Genomic DNA, 19,708 nt, shown 5'->3' with positions numbered 1-19,708 from the left:
AATTAATAGTTTTACAATGCGAGTTACTGTTCTGCGAACTACCCGCACCTACGCCTGTCATATCGCATACACTGTAGAAACAGTGGAGTTGACGTACCTTCGCCTTTGTAATCTTTCGTAAAACATTCGCGGAAAAGAAAGTGCGCACAATCTATAGACAACTGTCCTGTCCTGTGCCGCTTGTGATTTTGGATGTTCTGTTGCGTCTGTCTACTAAACTAGAAGAAAAATTTCGGCGAGTTGGTGGTAATTAACAGCGCTAATTAACAGCCCTAATTGCCAGCGGTAAACAGACAGCGCTTGTGTTGTGTTCTTCTTTTCCTTCGTTGTTGTCTGTCTACTAACTTTTATAGATTTTCGCGGCAAACGTCTAGGGGGGAGGTAGACGGTGAAAGGGGGAGCTGCGTCTCACCCATACTCTCTGATGGGTGCAAATAAAGTGCTTCCTCCTCCTCCTCAGCCATGATGCCGAGAGGGAGTGGGGCTATACTAATCCAGGTACAACCAAATTAGGATGGCCCACTAAGCTTCAACAAAGACACTTACTCACCCGAGCAAGAATTGCCCTCCCTGGTGCAACATTCGGCCATTCCCTCCCTCATGATTGCTACAATTAACCCATGGCCCTCAGTCCCCAGCAGCTGCAGAGCACCTTACCAAGGCGGCGGTCAGACCTGTAGTGCTACAGAGGGTGCTAAGAATCTCTGGACCCAGATAGCCTGCTAATGGGAACTGACCCTGGAAACCTTTAACTCCCGAACTCTGTCGAGTGAGACTAGCTTGGCAGGACTCTTTCAGGAATTATCAGACATTGTTTAGGATATCATTGGCCTTAGTGAGAGTAAAAGAAGTGGTGAGGCTCATACAGTTCTGACTAACCGCCATGTCCTCTGCTATAGAGTTCTCCCGGATAAGAAGCAATACGAAGTAAGATTCCTAATCCATAAGGACATAGCGGGCAACAACCCCCGATGGCTATAAGTCTCCGCCGTCGTCTCGGTGTCGAACCACGCGTTGCTTTTGACCACCCCACGTGACCCTTGCATGCAGCTGGCCCGCACAAACAACGCCGAACTCCACTATGATGATGAAGTAGATCAGTTTTATGAAGAAGTTGAATTAGCGATGAGAAAAGTGCGAACTCATTATATTGTAGTGATGGGAGACTTCAATGCAAAAGTGGGGAAAAAGCAGACTGGTGAACAAGCAATTGGCAACTACGGCGTCGATTCTAGGAACGCTAGAGGAAATATGCTGGTAGAATTCGCAGAAAGGAATAAGCTGCGAATAATGAACACCTTTTTAGGAAGCGTAGCAACAGAACGTGGAGCTGGAACAGTCCTAATCGTGAAACAAGATAGAAATTGTTTCATACTTTCTGCCGATCCCAGCGCTGTGCAGAATGTAGAAGTGTTAGGTAGGGTAAAGTGCAGGGATCATAGGTTAGTGCGGGCGAGGATTCACCTCAATTTGACATGAGAAAGAGTAAAATTGGTCAAGAAGAAACAGGCCAACCTAGACGTAATAAGGGTAAAAGCAAGCAGATTTAGGCTGGTACTTACCAACTAATATGCAGCCCTAGAACAGAGAGATGAAGATGACACAGAGGTAATGAATGAAACCGTAAATAGGCTGGCTTCAGAGGCATCAATTGAAGTGGGAGGTAAGGAACCAATGCAACCTGTAGGGAAGCTCTCCCAAGTAACAAAGGACCTTATAAAGAACGACAAATAAACAAAGTGTCCAACTCAAGAGATAAGATAGAATTCGGGGAACTGTCAAAACTGATCAACAAGGCAAAAATAAGGGATACTCTAAATTATAACCTGAGGAAGACTGAAGAAGCCGTAAAAAATGGATAGAGCCTGAAATCAGTGAGAAGGAAACTTGGCATAGGAAAAACCAAGATGTATGTACTGAAAGATAAGCAGGGTAATATCATCCGCAATCTCGAAGGTATAGTAAATGCAGCGGAGAAATTCTGCACGTATACTGACCTGTACACTACCCAGAGGACCCAGGATACCTCCATTCGAAGCAGTAATGAACAGGTTGCAGAAACTATCTCTATAACTAGCGGTGAGGTTAGAAGGGCCTAGCAAGAGATGAAACGGCAAAAAGCTCTAGGAGAACATGGAATACCAGTCGATTTAATCAAAGGCGGAGGAGACATAGTGCTTGAAAAACTGGCGGCTCTCTCTACGAGTTGTCTCTCAATTTCAAGGGTCCCAGAAAACTGGAAGAATACAAACATTATACTAATCCACAATAAGAGAGACGTTAAAGAATTGAAAAATTATGGGCCCATTAGCTTGTTCCCAGTATTATATAAAATATTCACCAACATAATTTGCAATACAATAAGGGCAACACTGGACATTAGTTAACGAGGGGAACAGGCTGGCTTCAGAAAGGAATACCCTATAATGGATCACATCATCATCATCATCATCATCATCATCATCATCATCATCATCATAGTTATGCCCACTGCGGGGCAAAGGCCTCTCCCATACTTCTCCAACTACCCCGGTCATGTACTAATTGTAGCCATGTTGTCCCTGCAAACTTCTTAATCTCTTCCGCCCACCTAACTTTCTGCCGCCCCCTGCTACGCTTCCCTTCCCTTGGAATCCAGTCCGTAAGTCTTAATGACCATCGGTTATCATCCCTCCTCCTTACATGTCGTGCCCATGCTCATTTCTTTTTCTTTATTTCAACTAAGATGTCATTAACTCGCGTTTGTTCCCTCACCCAATCTGCTCTTTTCTTATCCCTTAACGTGCAGTGGTGGCGTAGAGGTAGAGCATCCGCCTCGCGTAAAAGACGACCGTGGTTCGAATCCCGGTGCCGCGGAATTTTCCACCGGATTAAAAAATAAATAAATCTGCGTGTTGATAAAATTGCATAAACAGGCCTGGAGTACGGCCTGAATCGGTAACGCACTCCCTCACCAGAGCAGGATTGGCCACCCTGGTGCAGTACTTGGCCACAAGCTCCTATATGAATACAACAATCAAAGGGATCACATATATGTCATTAATCGAAAAATCCGCAGAGTGCAATCAGCCTCCTTATATATTTTTCTTATATTACGAAAAGGCATTTGATTCAGTAGAGATACCAGCAGTCATAGAGGCAGTTACCAGTCCACAGTTACCATAATTCACCACAAGTAGGAAGATAAAGAAGGGGTTCAGACAGGGAGACACGATCTCTCCAATACTATTCACAGTGTGCTTGGAAGAAGTATTCAAGCTATTAAACTGGGAAGGCTTAGGAGTAAGGATTGACGACGAATATGTCAGCAACTTTCAGTTTGCCGATGACATTATTCAATTCGGCACCACTGCAGACGAGTGACAACAAATGATTGAGGACCTTAACAGAGAGAGTGTAAGAGTGGGGTTGAAGGTTAATATGCAGAAGATAAAGATAATGATCAATAGCTGGACAAGGGAACAAGCGTTCAGGATCGCCAGTCAGCCTCTAGAATCTGTGAAGGAGTGCGTTTACTTCGGTCAATTAATCACAGGGAACCGTGATCATGAGAAGGAAATTCATAGAAGAATAAAAATGGGTTGGAGCCCATGCAGCAGACATTACTATATCCTGACTGGGAGCTTACCACTGTCGTTGAAATGAAAAGTGCACAATCATTGTATTCTACCGGTGGTGACATATGGGGCAGTAACTTGGTGGTTAACAAAGAAGCTTGAGAACAAGTGAAGGACTGCGCAAAGAGCGATGGAAGGAAGAATGCTAGGCATAACATTAAACGACAGAAAGAGAGCGGTTTGGATCAGATAGTGACGGGTATAGCCGATATTCTAATTGACACTCAGAGAAAGAAATGGAGCTGGGCAGGTCATGTAACGCGCATGTTAAATAACCGTTGGACCATTAGGGTTTCAGAATGGGTGCCAAGAGAAGGGAAGCGCTGTCGTGGAAGGCAGAAGGCTAGGTGGGGCGATGAAATGAGGAAATTTGCGGGCGCTAGTTGGAATCGGTTGGCGTAGGACAGGGGCAATTGGAGATTGCAGGGAGAGGTCTTCGTCCTGCAGTGGACATAAGATAGGCGTATGGTGATGAAGATGTCTCTTCCCAGCTTGGTTAATATGACTTGGTTAATGATGCATTCATAAGTGTAAAATCGGACCATTTTCGTGGGCCGATCCTTAAGGTAGTGCTGTCTAACCCTGTGGCTCATACAGTGGGCCAGGAGTATATTTTAGCGGACAGCTCTTATCAAACTGTAAGACAAGGCTGTTGTAATTCCCAGCTGTCCAAGAGCCGAGCTCGCTCCTTCCTCCTAAAATGACGCTGTCTTATTATCTTCTTTTTTTTGCACTATTGCTTTGTGATATCCGAATGTTTGTTATTGTTAGGCACATATAGGTACAACGCAGGATAAAATACAGGCGCCGCATTTCACAGGGCACACAACGAACTAGTGGGGCACCGTGACGCTTAAACAAAAGCAACCGGGCTACATTTCCTCCGAATTTGTCTTCGCTGTCGAGGCGTCCGTGAGAGCAGCGAAGATAAATTGTATATTCGCCCTTCACCGCAGTGCACGAAGTTTCGCACCCAGTAGATTTATGAACGAATAGGGCAAAGACAGTGCGGCTCCCCTCACGGAAGCGCATATATCATTCGAGTGAGAAGCTATACGCACACCGACACACCAACGCACATGCATAATCGGGTACGAGTCCTCTTACGTTCTGGCCACGGAAGGTGCGCATGCGACAGTTGAGAAGTTAGGAGTTGTGTGCATGCAGGTCTTAAAAACGAGAGGCGAATCACGAAGCTCCGACGAGTTTGAATTCATTAAAGCGAGGCTTTCTTTGCCCTTTTTCCCACAGCGAAGCTGTCTTTCTGAGCAGACAGCTCGGGTCATATACGGTATGTACCACTGGGTACGGTCCGCGGAGCATGGGACACTGGGCTATTGCCAAGGGCTATGAGCCCATTTTCGATAAATGCATCACCGCAGATGTGTGCTACTGGTTAGGGACAGAGAGAATCTAAATACAGAAGGCAGGGATGTTAATCAGAAAAGTGTCTGGGTGGTACCCTGCAGTGGGGTAGCATATATGGGGTTACCAAATTCCTCTGCATGTCTAGAAGGGTCTTTCCACCCCCTTACCCCAAGTTGAATAAGGCGCAAGTCGTTTTTCTTAGATTCTTACACACCGGCACCCATACGTGTCTGCACATTATACATGAAGTTCACCCCGACGCATATCGCGCCGGCGCCTGCCCGTCCTGCGGGCAGACCTCCACTCTAGCATTCATGCTCTGGGAGTGCAGGTCGAAATGCCCCAAGTTCAGCAAGGAGAAGTGGGACTCACTTCTGCGTAGCCCCGCTCTAGACAAGTAAGTCCTGGCTCTCCGGCGTGCCCGCGACCGACCCGGTGGGCTAGACCCATCGGTCCCGACATGGGATTAGCCGGGTGTGCGACGAGTTCGCGTCCTCGCCAGTACTGCAATAAAGTTGTTTCACTCACTCACTCACTCACTCACTCACTCACTCACTCACTCACTCACTCACTCACTCACTCACTCACTCACTCACTCACTCACTCACTCACTCACTCACTCACTCACTCACTCACTCACTCACTCACTCACTCACTCACTCACAGAGCAGGGGAATATAAATAAGAGAGAGAACTAGGGGAGGACTTACAAATACAATAAATGTCCACTGTATCGTAACGACTAAACAATCGTCCACGGATCATGTGCAGATGCTAATGGGGCGCTGTCCCCGTCGGTCACCAGCCCAGAAATCAGGGAAGGCGCTCTTGGGGTTTCTGAATACAGCTGGCTAATTGTGCGAACGGCTTATACTGCGTCGCGCTATCCGCGCACGTGCAGACATTACTCGCTTTGCCACTGGGCAAGTGACCAAATAGAAGAGCTGAAACCGAGGCAATGAGTCACGAAATCAGCTACAGAAATTGAACAAGTCGGCTACAGAAAATTAACAGAGACGCTCGTAATAAAAGCAGCCGAGTGTGGAGGAAAGAGTGAACAGTTTGGGACTAGAACATTGTTATATTTATGTGATCACGTTAGGTTTGAATAGACCTTGCGTCGCGCATTTGCATCATTAGCATTTTACTTGCTTTAAGTTATACACCTCATTTGTGTCATTTTGTACAAACAAACACTAGCGTAAGGTTGGCATAACGTTTACTGCTGCGTAAACTTCAAAGAAAGCTTCGTTTAACACCGATTGCCGTGCACATAGCCGTGGGATCCACCGATTTCTTTTTGTTTCTTTTCGAAATATGGAGTTGTTCCAGGAATACGGATTCTACTTCATGGGCTAAGAGTCGGCTCTGCGCAAATCTCATGTCGTGAGATTCCACCGTGCGGCCACGGCAACGGCACGAACGCATTGACGAAATAACACCTGGAGGAGCGCTGGAATTCGCTGACACGTTCGCACTTTTCTTTCTCTTAAAGATGCTTGGCACGGAACTTTCGGAGTCGTTTATGCGGAGGTCTCTCGTTTCAGTTGGGCTCAACTTTCTCGTGTGTCTTCCTACTTTTTTTATTGGAAACTTGAAGCACGAGAGAGCGCAACGCGAGTTCCTTCCCCTATTAGTTAGCTGCAGCTCGTCCTACAGACTAGATACTTTAGAGCGATAGCTTTTAGAGTCGACGATGGCTTTCGTGGAAGAGGTCGGGCATACCGTGGATTAATGCTGGGAAGCGGTTTTAGTCACAACTGCACATAATTTGCATGCTCTAGCGAAGTAACTCCATCCTATATACTCCCAGAAGTAACTAGGCGTCTTTAAACGCCAACGCGATTTTGTATTTTTTCTTGTAACTTCAGTACGTTTTCGACTACTCGCTACTTGGGATATTTGCGATAATATCCCAATTTATTTTACTAGGCTAACCCGCGATTGTCTTATAAGGCTGTTCTTGAGCAGCTGTATCGCGCAGCCTCTGAATGCAAGACGCGTTTGGTTGCTTCTTGTCGCACGTGTTCTCGTAGTAGCCCGTGCCGAGTTGAGCGCTGTCATACGTAGTTGTGAGAAAACATCAACTATAGCCCGGCCGGACAAACTGTTGCAGTTATTTTCTTGTATGTGTAGATTCTCGCGACGAAGATACACATTGAAATAAAAGAGAGACGCAATTTGGACCTTCGACCGAGACACATTGCTTCTCTTTAAAATGTTACCACATCGCACGTTTCAAGGCAACAACGTAACAAATGAATAATATCTGCATAGCACCGCGGTATTAATTCAAGACGGACTTTGTGAGCGAATTGTCAAGATGGACAGCCGTCAGATTGTCAGATGACAACCTTTAGAAAATATTGTCATCTGCTGAGAAGTAGACGGGAAGCCTGTCTGACGCCTACACTGGGACGCAACTCCTTCTACGAGAGAGCCAGTATATTATAGTATTCCCGTTGTATATTTTTTTTGCAACTTGGGGAAAAAAATTATCTTGCAAATATCTTGCAAGTAACAACTTCTTTGTTTGTTAGATGCTGTACTGAAAGACCTACTACTCTAAATTCAGTATTTGTTGCTCAACCGAAATGCTTTTCGTGCGTTATTCGGAAGCTTAAATACATTGTTTTTAAGTATCTGAGACCCTCGCCTAGTCAACCTCTCTGTGTGCCGACTTACGGCTTCGGTAGTATAAATACCGCGTTTCTCTTTAAAAAAAAAATATGAAGCGTAGTAACACCACAGAATGAAATAACTTGGCCTCAATAAACGTCAACAAGTGCGAAGATGGAATTCACAAAGCTCTTCACCCACAAGAGCTGCTTATTATTGCTCGGCCACCTTCGCTAACTATACGTTTGGCTTGCCCCCGTTTTTCGTGCAGTTCAAGCGTAACAACCCTTCTGTAAATACATGACGAAAACCACGAGCCTTTCGTTATATTCGAGCACATGTAGAAGTGTTAGTCGGGGTGAGGTAGGATGTGGCATGTTTCAATAAACGTATCCGTATTTCAAAGCTTTAGCGAATTTTCTCGTATGCATATGCTTGATTAATTCTCTGTAAACAGTATACGTTGTGTGCGTTACTTTCTTTTAAATATTCTCCGTGTTCTCATTGCCTGTTCCTCCTTTTGTCGTTCTTGTATACTCTCTCTCGCTTTTTCTTCTCGATGCATGGACTTGCATAGAGTCTGCGTTTGGTAATGGTGGCAGCAGTAAACCTCCGGTCTCTTTTTCTTGCTTTCTTTTCTTTTGTTGCTAATGTGCGATGTGGGGCACCTAACTGCACGTTTATGCTACCGCTTCTCATGCACCAGCCCAGGTGATTACTCAAGGACCGACCCGCTGGTAGCGTCGCTCGCTCACCATTTATAACATCTTCGGGCCACGGAGACGGGAGAAGACGCGCGCCAAGGCGCGAAGCGGCCGCCCGGAGAAAGAGCGCGCGCGCGACCGTGAGCGCGAGAGCGCCGTCCGGGCAGCTTCTCCTTCCGGCCGCCGCGTACTACGCTGTAGCCGCGTGCGCGCGCGGGAGGTGGGGCGCTTCGGCGCGCGCCCACGAACGGGCCGATCAGTTGACGCTCGCGCGCCGGACGCTTCGGACGCGTTCGGATCCCTCCGGCTGCTTGGGCAAAGCGCTCGCGTGGACGAGGCTCGCTATAGCGCAACGTGCGACCGCTCTTCGCGAGCATCCGCGTTTCTCCGCGTGTGGCGAGCTTCGATTCCCCTCGGATGACTCTGCGGTTGTTTTTCGCGCAGTCTTGTGGCGTGCAGTGCGGCGATATAGGTCGACTTCGCGACTGCCCTCTCTTCGGAACTGTCGGGGAGAAAAAGGAAAAAATAATCCCGTCTGGTTAAGGAACGTTTTAACACCGAGAGGTCGCCGAACGAGAGATACTAGCAGCAACCGCGATGGGCGTTTGCGAGCGTACTGTGATGTGCCGAGACTGGTGACAGTGATAATTTATTGCTTCATCTTTGCGGTAGCGGACTTCGTTTGGAGGCGGGAAAGAAGAGAAATCGGCACCTGTGCACAACGGCGACGGGTAAGTGTTGCGATGTAATGCGCATCTTGCAGCCAATAGTAATATTCAGTCGTGACATAATGTATATAACAGAATCCCCACATTATATATACAAGGAAGCTGAATATTTATTCACTTTTCGCAGACACTGACCACGCTACGGCATCGGATGTTGATTACGCAATGCCTAAACAGTTCCCGAACAATTTAATTCGCCCGAGAAACAGTGGTCCAAATTATTCGTCCTCTCCCACAGTTGCATTTCAGGTAACTTTGTTTCTTTTTTGAGGCCACGCACCTGAGTTAGCGGCTTAACGTGAAAAATCGAAAGCTCACGTGCGTGTTTCCAGGAAATATAACTCGACCAATACAATACGCGGAGGCGCTCCAATTATTTATCTGTCAAAATGTTTCGCTTTGTTTGATCTCGAAACGCGATTGCGTGATTCGAGGCTCTCCCGCTCTTGAGATTGCTGACAAAGTTGAAATTTAAATTTGTCTGTGCTTAAGCTCAATGGCTTGTAGTGCACTCATAACACAACAACTGGCTGTTCTTCTTTTTTTGTAAGTGAACACTCTTCATGATTTAAGTTGTCTCTCGACGCAAAAGCTGAAAGCAACGCCTAGGCCTCTAATGCACTAATCACAAACGTGACATTATCGTGAACGCAACGTGTGCAGTCCTTAATCCGTGTGTCCGAGATGCCATTTATTTTTGAATCGAAATGTAATCCACTGGCAACCAATAACCGCTGCGATTGAAATGCTTTCGTCAAAAGGACTGCAAGTCAGCTGCCATACTCAATGCATTCAAGTTTTTCGCAATTGCCTTACTTTAATGTCATCGGTTTTCTCGGCTCGGGTGTGGTCAGCCTCTCAGGCAATCGCACTGCAGCGTCGTTGACGTCCTCGATGACACGCTGTGAAATTCCACGGGACATCACTCAGCGAATTGGTCTGTAAGAAAATATGTTTACAATATATCTCGTAAACAGATGTAATTCACTTTAGCTGGTCCCTTACATTTACTTCAACGTGTGCTGACGAGCGTTGTTCACGTTCGCGAAAAAAAAAAAAGGAACAGAGGCTGCGTTTGCTTTTTCAATGAGGCAAAAGGTTTTATTTTTTCCTGGTGGCTCATCTCTGAAGTACTCTGACTTTTCAATGAAGTTACAATGTTTGCCTTTCACTTATGCCAGTTGGAGGGCCATGATGCAATATACATTGGCTTGGGTATTTTTTTCTTAGTAAAAAAACATAGTTTACTGCGTAGACTGTCTGCAACTGCGCGAAACAAAATAAACCTCCGGCGCCTACAAAGGCTGTGTAATATGATCTTACCAAAGTATATGGCTTGGAGACATGAAGCTATTTTATATATATATATATATATATATATATATATATATATATATATATATATATATATATATATATATAAGCAACAATGTTTTTGTCGTATGTTGAGAACGATGATATATTTTGAATTTTGACCTGCGTAATTAATCTGGAATGACGGCAAGGCAACAGAACAAAACTTTTGAAAGACCAAAGTGTAGAAAAATCAAGCCCTCGGCGGTGAAATGCCTTTGTTTCTTCTCAGGTAAGGAGTCGTTGACATATAAACATATCGCAGGTTCTTTGGCTAGGCAATTTGAAACCGAAGTCAAAATTTTATTTTGCAGCAAACTAGATAAGGCACGAAGCTCTTATGTCCTAACGTAAGACATTTCATGTAAGGATCAAGTTTCCATGTCGGGTTTTATTTTGGCTGTCTCGCTCTTTCGATCTAAAGCGTTCGGAACGTTATGCACCGCTACCCTTCCGAATATAAACAAAACAAAATCAAAGAAACGGAGGCTTTGGCAATGGCGAATTTTAACAAATTTTCCTTTTTTTTTTTCGTATACCATGAAAGCATCTGAGAAAAGAGCTCCCAACTTTTTGCTTCTGATTTGGGCTTGTAAAGAACTTCGCACATTTTATTATCTTTCACGCAATAACTTTTATGCTGCCAACTGAATATAAACTTTTAATGCCGAATACGATATATATGACTGTATTAGCTTATTCTTTTGCTGAAACTATCATTTAAGTTCGAAGTGAAGAAGAGTTTTCGCGCTCTCTTTTTTGTTGTTTCCAAGTGCGTCTCTCTCGCTGACCTTGAGTATAACTTTGTGTTCTGTGATCGGTTCTTACGAGTGTAAGTTTGCGTTCCGAGGTCTGGGATTTTATTAGACCGCCAATCAGAATGGTGTAAGGTTTAGTTCATTCTAAAATGAGATTACCCGAATAATAAACGTATCCCGTGTTGAATGCTATAGGTACAATATTAAAAACGAAAGCAAGGGAACAAAACGCAGTGAGGCGTGATGTTACTGGTGTTAAAGCTCCGGTAGGTCTGGGGAAAAAAAAGCAAGAGAAAAGCGGTGCAAGGTCATGAACAGCAAAACTTCGCGACGTGTCTTTAAGGAGGACGACTGAGCGGCGTACGGAGAAGGGTTTCCTCGAGTACAAATTATTATGTGAAACGTGTGTGACTGAAAGGAAAATAACGGAAAAGCTACAGAGGGAACTGAAGCAAGCGAGTCCTACGCCATGCCTACTCTTGAGAAAGGAAGATATATAAACATAGAAATTGTAGAGCAGAAGAATAAACGGAAGTGAAGAGCAATGGAAGAGCGGAAGAACGGGTCAAAAAGGCTAAAGTAAAACAAGAAAAAATAACAGTGGATGGCAGTAGTTACAAAAACTAAGCCCCACAAATTAGAAAATAAATAAAAAAAGAAAATAGAAGAAAAGACAATGGGGAAAAAGGTCAGTGCAAAAAATCGCACTCCTAAGTTTTTCTGGCACTACGAGCGTTGCCGCCACTTACCAGTTACGTGCTGCTCATTTTAGGTACAAAACGCGTTTCCGTAATGTATGCGAAACTCTGCTACTTTCCTAGAGCGTCTGCTTCTAAAACGTTGCCGTTTATATAAGGGCTCCCAGTATTTGCACAGCGCAGACAGTAGCGCTGTATATAATGATGGCTACTAAGAGCACACTTGGAATTAAAGAAAAAAGAACAAGAAAATTCTTCCAGGATTTACTTGCAGAGAAACATGGCCGCAGCTTACCAGATATTACCAAGGTAACTTGAATAACTAATATCATGTTCAATTTTTTTTATGTGTGTAGTAAGCGAGGGACACGTCAGGATAGCAGGTGGTGGGTATTCTCTACCTTTTATTTTGACTACACTGTGCGTACCCACAGATACTCAGAAAGGTACCATGAAAGGAGCGTTACGAGAGAACCAAAATTTCGAAAGCGAATGTGTTAGTGATGAGTGTTGTCTAGAAATACTGTCTAATATTGCCATAGGTGAACAATATGTAATTAATTCAGAGCCGGGTATTTATGGCCCGCTCCTTCGCAATTGCCACAATAGTAGACCCCCCCCCCCCCTCATCAACAACCTAACGGATTGAAGTCATGTTCAGGTACGTTCACCGCTAAAGATATGCCGAATAACTATCGTACAGGTGGTAAGACATTATTTTCGTATTTCAGGAGTCATGCGATGACGCACACACATGAACACCCAACCACTTAGCTGGCAGACGCATAGACCAATTAATCCTCCCCCCTCCCCCCCCGCGGCACACACGTTCACTCACGCACGAACGCATGCACAAGCATACACACGCGGGCACATTTACAACGACATGGACGCGCGTAGGCGACGAGCACACAGACTACAGGGAAGAAGAAAATAAAAAAATATATATTATAGGACAGGCAAGGAGGTTGGTCAGAGCTAGCATATGTTCTCGCTCCTGTGCTATACTGCACAGGTACAAAAGGAAAGGGGACATAGAAGAGTGATGGAACATGAGGAAATAACCAACACATAGAATTTAGAGCAAGAATGTATTCCCTACAAATTAATTGTACGCGGAAAAAAGTCATGCAGGTCCGGCGCGCATGTTGGTGTTTATATGCGAAGAGAAGATTTAGTGAAGCGATTCAAAAATGCAGCACGGGTGCAATTATGTTTACTTTCATCTTGTGTAACCTCTGAACGCATGCAGTGGTTATGCTTGTGTACCGCAAGGTTATGCATCCCTTGTGTCACATTGACACACACATGTAAATGCATTTTAGTATTCTTTACTTCTTGTGTCGCAGTTGTACATGCCCATTCTCAGGTGGCACACACCCTAGAGGACTTTAGATGACTATACTTTAGAGGACTTTAGAGGATACTATGCTTTAGAGGACTAGCCAAGAATGTGTACACATCCAGGGGCACATACTGAATAGCTAAATAATAAAGACTCACGCAAATCAAGGAAGCCCCTGAATATATTAAGAGTTAGCGTGCTTTAGGGATGCCTAAGAGCCGATATTATTGCGTTCAAGTTTTATGTAGGAATCCTTTTTTTTTTTGTTACGAAGGACAGAGGTGAGCTTTTTCGCACTATTCTCGCGTACAGCATGCAAGGTTTGCATAAGCCCGTGCGCTGGCTATTTCTTTCGGAGTACGTATGCTTATGCTTTGTATATAAAGTTTGTTCTTTTTGTCTGTTTCTTCCTTTTTCTTTAAGCACTTTAAAGAAAGTACAGAGAATTTACTTGAATAATGTCGCAAAAAAGAAGTTGTCTGCACCCGCGGGCACCATTTGCCAGAATAACCAAAGCAATCGTTTTAGTAATTAGCCGGCTTACATTATTAACCCGTTACTTAGAAACCTGATTTCCCGCGCGGCACGGCGAAGCGCGGCTCTTGGCCTAACCTTTCTCTGACGCAGAACCTTGGCTTAATATGAAACTCTGGTGGTACTTTGCTCTTTCCCTTATTTTGTTCCGATTAATGCTTTCCGCAACTCCCTGCTGAATACAGAGTCACTTACTTCAGCGGCAGCGACAGCTTTATCGCACGGTGCAGTGAAGCCTGTTTCTGTCACCCCATTACGTTGCGGGCAGGGGGGGGGGGGGGGTTGCAGTGAGAGCGGCGCTTCGCGGTGCCCCGTGCGTAAGCGGGTAAATTGAAGGAATAATGTGACGGCCAGTTATTTCGATCTACAAGACCATCTTTAAATTTAAAAACACGGAACTAGACATTTATGACGGTTCCTTTGAGCTCCCGCCACCCCCGTTTTCAATAATATAAACATCTGCCGTAATGTTTGTATCTAAGAATTTAAAGACTGTTGTAAGCTTTATTATTCAATTAATAGTTCTGATTTTTCTCAAAAACAATGTGCACCTAGGCAGGTAATTTGGATAATTTTTGAGGGGCTTTGAGTGTTCCAGGTCAAAAAAAAAATATGGCTATTTTTATAAATAGCAACCGCCTCCCTCCTACTCAATGCCCTGTGGCGATTTAGGTAAAGTGTAAAAAAATATAAAATAGAAAACTATTGGACAAAGAAACGATGAACGGCAAGCCAAAAGAAAGTGGCAATGAAAGCGTCGCTGTAAAATGTGTTCTGGCAAATAAAGAATGTCAAATATTTCAAAGAGATCCTTCTCACATTGGAACTGTGGCAGCGAGGAGACTCTTCCACACCTTCTCTGTGACTGTCCTTGGTACATTTTACAGAGGCTATTGCTCGTTATTGCGATAGCGCTCTTTGACTAAAGACCTTTCACAGAGGAAATCATTTTAGAATGCCGGCGTCACAAGTCATCGCAGCGAAGGGCGACGAATGCGCTGTTGCAGTTTTTAAGGGCAACAGACATGAACAAGCAGCCGTAGCCTGAACTGATGGTTATAGCGCCACAAGTGTTACTGTTCTGTGCGGTGATACTACTGTGCTGTGCAAGGAAACTATGCGTTAACAGTGACCGCCTATGATTGTGTATTTGTGCTTCCTTGATTCTTCTCTCTCTCTACTTTCCTGTCACATTACCTCCTCCTCCCCTCTCGCCTCAGCGTAGGGTAGCCAGACGGATTTCTCCCTCTGGTGAACCTTCCTACCTTTCCCATTTCTTCTGTCTCTCTGTATTCTCACATCGTATCATAGTGCAGGCAAGAACATGGTAAAGAATCAAACAAGCAGTGATGGGCAATGCTATTCTCCGCATCTGCACTCTTTGCTCCAAGAGCGGCAAATAAACTCTGTCGGCATCGCTAATTAGCGTTCCCCTATTGTGGGATAGTCTTTGTTTATTAAGCGCAGAGAGCTTCAGTGTTAGTCGGCGATTTGCGCTCCGGAAAGCGCAGGAAATGTGGCTTGTTTCTCATTGACTTCTATGGTAGGTGCATATAATTCGATCGCTCGTAGTTTACCGGGCACAAAAGTTGATCGCGTGTTCGAGTGAGCGAGTTAATTGCGCAGGCAGCAGCAGAACTAGGAAATCGGTCCTAAATTCGAATGTCGAACGGCGGTAAACTGTGTGCGTATGTTCAACGCTGCAAAGTGCAATCACCCGTGCATATCAAGGAAACATCAAAACTGGTTCACCTTTATCTCTCGCTATACGAAGAGCACAGCTGAACGTAAAGAAACGAACTGTTACTCGCGTGATTAATCAATAGTGATTAATGAATTAGTCAATGGTTTGCTGAACTATCCACATCCGATAACTCGCGTGCGCCCCCCAGCTGTTGAAACCGCTACTATGGGTTTTGCGCTAGGATTCACTGAAATAAATATTTTAAGGTGTCAAACTCAGCGTAGAGGGATACAGTACGTTGGGCTTTGCGGGATTAAAGCAGATATTTTCCTCTATGATAGATCTGAACCAAAGGTATCGATCAGGTGTAAACATATTTATTAACGTTTTAATTATTGATCGTAATTTCGAGCATTTCCTTCCATATCTCGAAGTTTTTGCACGTTATAGTACGTTCGAATATACTCTTTAGAACCCTTATTTTGTTAAATCGCGCAGAATTCGCTTCTCTTTTTCGAAATTTCGTGCTGCTCTTGCAATCTGCCTGTTTGCTACAGGAGCACCCACTACTGTTGCTAACTTACCTTTTTCGTAGTTATATCTAAATACTTTCGAGCTGGTCTAGTTGCCAAACATTCATTTGGCTACGAGTACTTACATTGCTTTTTCTTTTACCTATGGCTGTATAACTGGCTACTGTATCTCTCTTTCAAACTATTTGTTTTTCGAGGCTTCTTTCCTGTTTTAGGGCTTGAAAAATGTGCCGGTGTTCAAGCGCTTGCTATAGAGTTACTATTTGACACATACAGCAACTCCACTGCTTACATTAAGCCTTTACAGAATTACATACAGAATTACAAAATTACAAACAGAATACAGAATTACATACAGAATAACTTAAAGCACGGGATTCACTAGGAAGTGAAGCAGGACTCAATTAAAGCGTGGGTATTCGCGATACTCTGGCTGTTAGTGTGTAATAACTTAGAGAAACGCTTCAATAAAGCAGCGAAGACATGACCTTGGCAGGCTACGGTGATTTGGCAAACTTAAAGCGAATGAACTTGTCCACCGAAATGGCTCTTTGCTGACGCACTTGTCATTGGGCAAGCGTGCCTGCCCGGCGGCACATATTTATACGTTTGCAGTAAAATTTCATATACATATATATATATATATATATATATATATATATATATATATATATATATATATATATATATATATAAATAGGTGAATAAATACTTTCAGCGCAACCATAATTGTTTGCATCTTTTCCCGAGTCTAATCAGACAAGCATGATCAATTCCGATGGCTTTTGCATAGAGAAGAGAGAAAACAAGGATAGGAAAGGCAGGGAGGTCAACCAGAAGAGCATCCGGTTTGCTGGGAAAAGGGGAATAGAAAGAGGGAAAAAGGGAGAGAGTAAGCACTGAGTGCGTGTGGGAGAGACACTATACACGGGGCACTATAAATGGTCTCTCAAGCCGGTTCACTTCAAGTATTGCACTAGTGCACGAATCGCTTTTCGAGCCAGTGACGCGTGCAACAGGAACTGTAATCGCTTGTACCATTCAACCGAACAGTACCTTTGCCCATGCGTGAAGAAAACTGACCTCACTATATATATGCACATAATTATGCGCACCACATAGTATACGGCCGTGACATAAAATACATTGGACATCGTAATATAGTACCTATTTATCTGTTTTTCATTTTTTTTTTCATTTTGCAAAAGTCGTTGATTTGAGGAAGTCGTGCAGACCAGCTCGTGCATCAAGACGCTCTTACACGAGAACTGTTGTTAGTTGAGGGGCTGCCTGCAAATGGCATGCTGGGCATGCTATTAGCGCAGGCGACCCGGCCGATGGCGAAAGCGCTCGAACGATAATGTTTGTGAATCCTGCCGTTGAATTTTCGTTCCCTGCATCTTCTACTTTTGTCTTAACCAGGCAGGAACAGTACCCTACATTCCGTGGCCTCGTTATCACCTCGATCGGCCGGCTGTGATTGGCGTATGATAAGAAAGGAATCCGCACGTCCTATTGGCCTAACCGTGCCTTCGAACAGATATGAAAGCACTGGTTTTGTTCCAGCTTCTTCCGGAGTCTGTAGGTTAGCTGAGGGAGAAACTCAACTCGATGAGTGATATGGGTTATCGTTCTTGCCAGCGTCATAAGTGTTTCGGTGTTTTCACGAGAAAGTGTGGCAAAAGCCGTGCGCTGGCTTACGAAACAGCCGATCTGTCTGAGTGAGAAAAAAAAGGGGCAGCCGGCAAACTTCTTTTTCTTTTTTTTTCTTTTTTTGCACCAGCGAATGCTGTGTACACGTAGGTTAGAACATCTGAAGCACAGAATCGGCGGCTAGATGAAGAAGTTGTTTAGCCATCGACTTTTCCTGTGATTGGTGCTGATGGTGAAGAGTTATAACTATAGCTAAACATGGGCCAGTGAATTAACGAGGCTATTTCTAGGTGTTGCCCTTCACTGAAGTGGAAGCTTGATCTTTCTTACTTCCCGAAATCCCGAAATGGAAGAGATGAAAATATTTGTGATTTTGGAGTGCTCCATCGTAAAGTGCAATAGCAAGGACAGATTTATTATCGCAGCCGTTCTTCGATGTGATGACTTAGCTCTCTCTTCATGCACCACAGAACCAAGGCACGGTTGGTCCGATATGACGTGCGAATTCCTTTCTTATCATCCGCCAATCACAGCCGGCCGATCTAGGTGATAACGTGGGCCGAGGGCCACTCATACCGTTGACGACAATCATTGGAATATAATCGTTGCATTACTCCGGCTCTAGCGTCTTGCGTGTCGACTGGCGCACGATTTCGACAGCTTGTGTAACAGTCGCATACAATTTGGACAGCTTGTATAATTGTCGCATCTCGAGCCATTTATCGTGACAGTGGGTCTAGGTGAGTTCCAACCGTAATTCGATAAAAGTGTTCCTGGTACTACAAACGTTCAGCAGAGATAACAAACCCCTCCTTTCAACGAAAGTAAACAAATTACGCGCTGTTACGTTTCGCCTACGACGCGCGGTTTAGCCGGCGCGACTGCAACAAAGCGGAAGACATTTTGGCCCGTTCGGCGTCGCCGTTACGCTCCCCGCCAAGCGCGTCCAGGCATGTTCCGATGCCACGTGTCTTCATGTGCGTGTGTGAGTGTATGTGCCATTGTGCCCGACCGGAGGCGCTACGAGAGTAGAAGTCACCTTCTCCTCCCAGCCATTGTGCCCGACCGAAGGCGCTACGAGAGTAGAAGTCTCCTTCTCCTCCCAGCCATTGTGCCCGACCGAAGGCGCTACGAGAGTAGAAGTCTCCTTCTCCTCCCAGCCATTGTGCCCGACCGAAGGCGCTACGAGAGTAGAAGTCTCCTTCTCCTCCCAGCCATTGTGCCCGACCGAAGGCGCTACGAGAGTAGGAGTTACCTTCTCCTCCCAGTCTTTGTGCCCGACCGGCGGCGCTACGACAGTATGCGTCACCTTATCTCATTGTACAATCACGTGCTCGTCTATTGAGGGGTTCCTTCTTGCCCTCAACTGCGAGAGTATAAAAGCAGCTGCCCCCGGACGCCAAAAGGAGGGCTCCGATTTCTTCTGTTGAGTAAAGTGCTCTCCCGTCTCTCTACTTCGGTCAACCTCACCGCCAACTCTTTGCGATGTTAAAATAAACAAGTTGTCTTGTTGTTACCAGTCGACTCATGCTTTGCCAGGACCTTCGGATGCTTCCAGTTGTACCCCAGGCCGCCAGGCCAACGCTACCCTTGGGGCTTGCGACCCAGGTGCAACAACGGGCGTCAGCGCCGAGTTCCCAACAACTCGCGCCAGCGGTGCGATTACAACAACTGTCTGCCAGCGGTGAGATCGCGACAACGGAGGCCAGCAGCGAAGAGATGCAGTTGACTGTATGCTGAGCAGCTCAACGACGATCCAGGAGCAGTGCAACGAGCCCTGTGTGATGACTGGTTGCCTGCAGCGGAACGACTGCGCTGAATTCCTGCCTGCGAGGTTTGGTGAGTGCGGGACTTTCTTCTTCTGAGCTTTGCCAGGCTTTTGTTAGTGTCAGAAACAGAGCTGGTAATTGTGGTTGTCGTTGCTGCCGGGTTAGTTTGCGGCAAGACAATAATAGGCTGTAGAGAAAGCAGCATTCAGAGCAGCCATGGATTTGAAGTCGTTGCGCAAACCGAAATTGTTGGAGCTTGCAAGAGAGTTGGGTCTGGATGTCTCGGACAAACTCAGAAAACCAGAACTGCTAAAGGCTATTCTTGAGTTAGAGGCTGATGATGAC

General features: G+C 45.1%; 2 protein-coding genes across 6 annotated transcripts in view; one reads left to right on the top strand and one right to left on the bottom strand.

Moving 5' to 3' along the window:
• Positions 1-8,568: 8,568 nt before the first annotated feature.
• LOC142572354 (calcitonin gene-related peptide type 1 receptor-like) overlaps positions 8,569-19,708 on the top strand; it is a 260,219-nt gene continuing 249,079 nt past the window's right edge. For both annotated transcript variants that reach the window (XM_075681410.1, XM_075681408.1), the window contains exon 1: positions 8,569-9,039. The gene's annotated coding sequence lies outside the window, so the exon portion shown is untranslated. The remainder of the gene's footprint in view (positions 9,040-19,708) is intronic.
• LOC142572355 (uncharacterized) overlaps positions 9,729-19,708 on the bottom strand; it is a 96,108-nt gene continuing 86,128 nt past the window's right edge. For 2 of the 4 annotated variants that reach the window (XM_075681414.1, XM_075681415.1), the window contains one exon: positions 9,731-9,975. Coding sequence is in view for 1 of the 4 variants with exons in the window: in XM_075681416.1 (XP_075537531.1) it covers positions 9,895-9,975 (81 nt within the window). In the remaining 3 variants the exon portion in view is untranslated. Of the gene's footprint in view, positions 9,976-19,708 lie in introns of all 4 variants that reach the window. The other 2 variants (XM_075681416.1, XR_012826050.1) reach the window with 2 other exon arrangements.

The sequence above is a fragment of the Dermacentor variabilis genome, chromosome 2, assembly GCF_050947875.1.
Source record: "Dermacentor variabilis isolate Ectoservices chromosome 2, ASM5094787v1, whole genome shotgun sequence".
Taxonomy (NCBI): Eukaryota; Metazoa; Arthropoda; class Arachnida; order Ixodida; family Ixodidae; genus Dermacentor; species Dermacentor variabilis.
The sequence above is the reverse complement of the archived record's forward strand: the minus strand, read 5'-3'. Positions and strand labels throughout refer to the sequence as shown.